This window comes from Sprattus sprattus (assembly GCF_963457725.1).
Source record: "Sprattus sprattus genome assembly, chromosome: 7".
Taxonomy (NCBI): Eukaryota; Metazoa; Chordata; class Actinopteri; order Clupeiformes; family Clupeidae; genus Sprattus; species Sprattus sprattus.
This window is the reverse complement of record NC_137926.1, coordinates 3,997,120-4,001,512: the sequence shown is the minus strand read 5'-3', so window position 1 is coordinate 4,001,512 and position 4,393 is coordinate 3,997,120. Positions and strand designations below refer to the sequence as shown.

General features: G+C 44.5%; 1 protein-coding gene across 2 annotated transcripts in view; it reads left to right on the top strand.

The window, feature by feature from the left end:
* The first annotated feature begins 1,774 nt into the window (after nt 1-1,774).
* The window catches only part of rasgef1bb (RasGEF domain family, member 1Bb), an 11,449-nt gene continuing 8,830 nt past the window's right edge, over nt 1,775-4,393 (top strand). The window contains exons 1-4 of one of the 2 annotated variants that reach the window (XM_080842819.1): nt 1,775-2,059; nt 3,134-3,322; nt 3,449-3,571; nt 4,046-4,183. In XM_080842819.1, the coding sequence (XP_080698945.1) occupies nt 3,140-3,322; nt 3,449-3,571; nt 4,046-4,183 (444 nt within the window). In that variant the 5' untranslated portion in view covers nt 1,775-2,059; nt 3,134-3,139. Of the gene's footprint in view, nt 2,060-3,130; nt 3,323-3,448; nt 3,572-4,045; nt 4,184-4,393 lie in introns of both variants that reach the window. The other variant, XM_080842818.1, reaches the window with a different exon arrangement.

Genomic DNA, 4,393 nt, shown 5'->3' with positions numbered 1-4,393 from the left:
GGAAAGCTCTGAGTCACCCAGTCCCCAGCTCCCAGCCCCCGCGACAGCCCCTCAACCCCCCCCCCCCCCTTCCCACCCCCACCCTAACCCCCTCCCCGGGTGCTCTGTACAGATGGTATAGCACTCCGTCGACCCTGATGGTCTGCAGGCTTGTTTGGGTTCAGCTGGAATTTCCCCTGTTGTTGATGTTTGGGGTTTGCCTCGGTGGGAGTGGGAGACGGTGGGCACAGACGTGCTACCCGTAAAAGTGGGACACGAAACAAGCTCAGACACAAATAATAGCCTTCTTATCTCATACATTACACATACAGAGACATCTTTACACATGAAGTATGTCTTTACACATGAGATGTGGCGAGCATGGCAGGTGTGTGTGGGTTAACTAGGTTTTAGGCGACTTTGTAAGAGCTGAAACACTCATATCTCAACTCCCTCAACTTCTTGGACGTATGAAGTTATGTAATAAATTCAACATTGATCGGACAGCTCATAGTCATTACCACCAGAGGGAATTCGAGGATGCTGCGTAGGCGTACGTGAGCTCAAATTATGTGTTTACCTCGAAGGCCAGAGCACCTTCTAATGGGGCCTCTTCAGAACTGACGAAAGGGCCCTTTTGGCAGAACTGTAGGAGGAATCTGATCCCGGGTTCACCAAACGAGTGCTATTAACAACACAAGCCTTTCCGGAAGCTTCTCTTCACTAACCGGGCACTTTTTTCAGGTGTCATGAAGTAGGAGTGGGTGAGAGCGCTTTTACAGAGCAGCGCAGAGATGGAAATTATTCTTGAAGGCACTGAAGCGCCGAAAGCCTCCCGAACGCAAATGCCACCCACAAACCGTCCGCCTGCCCTGCCAAGTCACAGCGTTGATGTAATATGGTGTTTATATAACACAACTCCCACTCCGGTGCTGAAAGCTGTGCAGCCACACCCACGGTGCATGTTCGAGCACACCGTATTTATTCTTGCTGAGGTCAGGAGTGCAGCGTCTTGTTTACCAGGGGAATAATGTACTGGGGAAACAAAGTTGTTTAGCTGCATGCTGTGATTGCGCAAAAGCTTTATTAGGCTATCTGATGAGGACACACCTCTGTTTGTGTCTTCACTGTCAGCGTTTTCACTTCAGTGTGTGGTATCTGACACATTGTGTAATGGAACTTCAGAAAGTACATTAAATGGATATTTGCAGTTTTGGATGAATCCTTTTAGATACATTTTTTTTTTCGCACTGTCATCATGATATCTAGATAGTTGTTATGAACGTAGTGTCTCTCTCTCTCTCTCCAAACATAGATAGATGGCTGGTATGTGGGTCTTTATGTTACACAAAAACTATTAAAATCTAAAAAAGTAGAGATTCAAATATATATTTAGGCGTAGGATTACAGTCAGTTTAAGATGTAGGCACAGGATATACAAACATCATGTATATCACGTTTAATGTGGTCATCAAAGTTTAAAAATCATAACTCTAATGTTCACATTATGCACTAAACCTAGCAGGTATGCCACCAAACCACCAAGAGTTGACTATTACCGTCATAGACATGTCTATGTTTACCACACACGCTACAAAATGCCTGGGATGTGTGCGAGTTGATCGATTGAAGATCCACCAATAGGATCCCTAGGATATTTCAATTTTGAGATTCTTCTCAGTGATTGGTTCGTTGTTTGTCAAGGAGGGGGCTGTCTTTCCCGGTTGTCCTTTACGAGTGTTTGAATAGGGCTTGTGACTTGAGCTTCTCTTCACAGTCGAAATTGTAGCGTGGTCTGACACAATGGATGTAAACGATAAGAAGTCGCAGTGGTCATTTTTAGCATTTTTTGTTATGCTCCTTTAAGTTTATGTTTACTTTATGTAATGCAACACATTAAAACGCGCAACCGAAATTAACCATTTTCAGCCTGGCTGCAAGAAAATCCAAAAAGTGCGTGGAGTAACTTCACTTGCTAAGTTATCGCTCACTTTAACATTAATGTGCAAAGGCGTCTGCTTAGCGGGGACTCTGTAAACAAGCCTACCTTGGATATTTCTTTGGATATTGCTATCTTTTGGTGAGTCTTATTCATTTAGCACTTTCGTCATAGGCTACGTACTGGACTCCAACAATCAAAATGGTACGCAGTTGATGGTTGAATGTAAACTTTTGCATCCTATAGCCTACCTATTTGGATTATGTATGTTTAGTATTTCATAAAAGTATTAGATCAATTATTATTAATCAGCATTGTGCACTTACATAACTTTCTACCATTTGATTTACCATACTTGAGTCGACGGATGGTGAGGAAGGGTTGGAGCGTTTTGCATGAACGTTAATGTTTTGATAGTGTAACGTCGCGCCTTTCCGCTGCTTTCGGCTTTGACGCACTATGCAAAACTGCCTTATGCAATGCGAAAGGTCTGTTTTACTTATCTGTTTCCATTAAGTTATTAAACTGGCTTTACTTGATCATAAAAGATAATGGCCGTGACTTTCCACACCTTTCTGCGTTTGTCCTGTTCACCTGCTCTGATTAGCTTAGGCGAGGCTAAGGAAGAATGTGGATAACTTTATCACCGAACTGTCAAATGTTACATTGTTGATCATCTGGTCAGGGGTTTTCATGCTAGCTTCCATCACTTGGGCCATACGCTTGCTCAGCTAGAATAATAAGATCCCTTTAATCTGTTTATCACAATGGGAAGACGTTGTTATTGCTTTGCAGGGTAGCTATTTAGAAGAATGACTCTTTCCACCAGCTTCCAGCTAGAGATAACTTTACCTCGCTGCTTCAGTTCTAAATAAATAGAAGAACAAGATTGTTTGTCCATTTGTCCTATAAGCGAGGCACAGGAAACGTATTTTTTGTATTTAGTGGAATGGTGTGGTCTTGGATTCCTTAGATCCAGGCGACTTTTGCTAATCCCTCCGTTAAATAGTTAATGAGCTATGTACTGTACCTCACACGCCAGCAGTATTTTTAGGTTAAAAACACAAGTTATTATAAGTTTCTAGGAATATATACTGCATAGAATGGAATACACACTGTATAGAATGTATTCCATCTGTTGCATAGTGTGACAATAAAGGGAAATCTAATTTAAATGGGGCAGCACAGGTGTAACGTCATCTTTCCTTCCAGCAGGACACCATGCCTCAGACTACCCCATACGCAGGCAAGTTTAACCCCAACCCCTATAGCAAGACCAGCACTCATTACACGCCTGTGGAGACGGTCTACGGCGGGTTGTGTTACCATGACAACAGTCTCGTGTCGGGGTCACTCGAGGCTTTGATCCAACATCTCGTCCCGACGGTGGACTATTTCCCCGATGTGAGTGTACAGTGGCTTGCCCGTCCAGTTTGTCTGCGGACTAGTCTATTAATAGACATATGCACTGCAATCTGTTTGACCTGTCGCTGACGTGTTGTTGTTGCTGTTGTGTTTCCCTTTCGTCAGAGGTCCTACATCTTCACGTTCCTGCTCAGCTCACGGCTCTTCCTCCACCCCTATGAAGTCATGTCCAGGGTGTGCTACATGTGTCTGGAGCAACACCGGACTACTGACCCACAGATTGACAGGGTACATACACACTCACACACACACTCTCACACACACATACGCTAATACACACACACACACACACGCACATATACACTTATATACACTTATATATACACACTCTCACACACACATACACTTATACACACACACTCTCACACACACATACGCTAATACACACACACACACACACACACTCACACGCACATATACACTTATATACACACTCACACACACAAACACACACAAACACACACATGAACAAACATACTTATATACACACACACACACAAACATACTTATATACACACACACACAAACAAACACACTTCTATACGCACACACTGTGTGTTACAGACACCGAAACAGACATAAAGACGAAAATTTGTGAAGTAAAGACATGAAATCTACCTTTTGAAACAAAGAGTGTCTGTCTGTACACGCCGGCTCACCAGCTGATCCTTCCTCTCCGCTGTCCCTCCCTCCCGTCCACAGAGAAGAATCCGGGAGATCGCGCCCAAGATCGTGCAGCTCCTCACCGAGTGGACGGAGACGTTCCCCTACGACTTCCGGGACGAGCGGATGATGCGCAGCATCAAGGACCTCACCCACAGGCTGGCCCTGGGAGACGAGGTCAGTGCCTTCACCATCGCCAGCCGCTCAGCTGGAGTCACCTCACCCTGCCTTTCACTCTGTGATTGACAGGTGGAGGGGATGATGTCACTTCCATCACAGAGACGATTTACAGTAGGAGCAGATGGTGCCGTGCCATAATCAAAAGCCCCCTTTTAAACTGAGAGCCCACCACACTGCTGTTAAGAAGGCACCTTTTAAACTGAGACC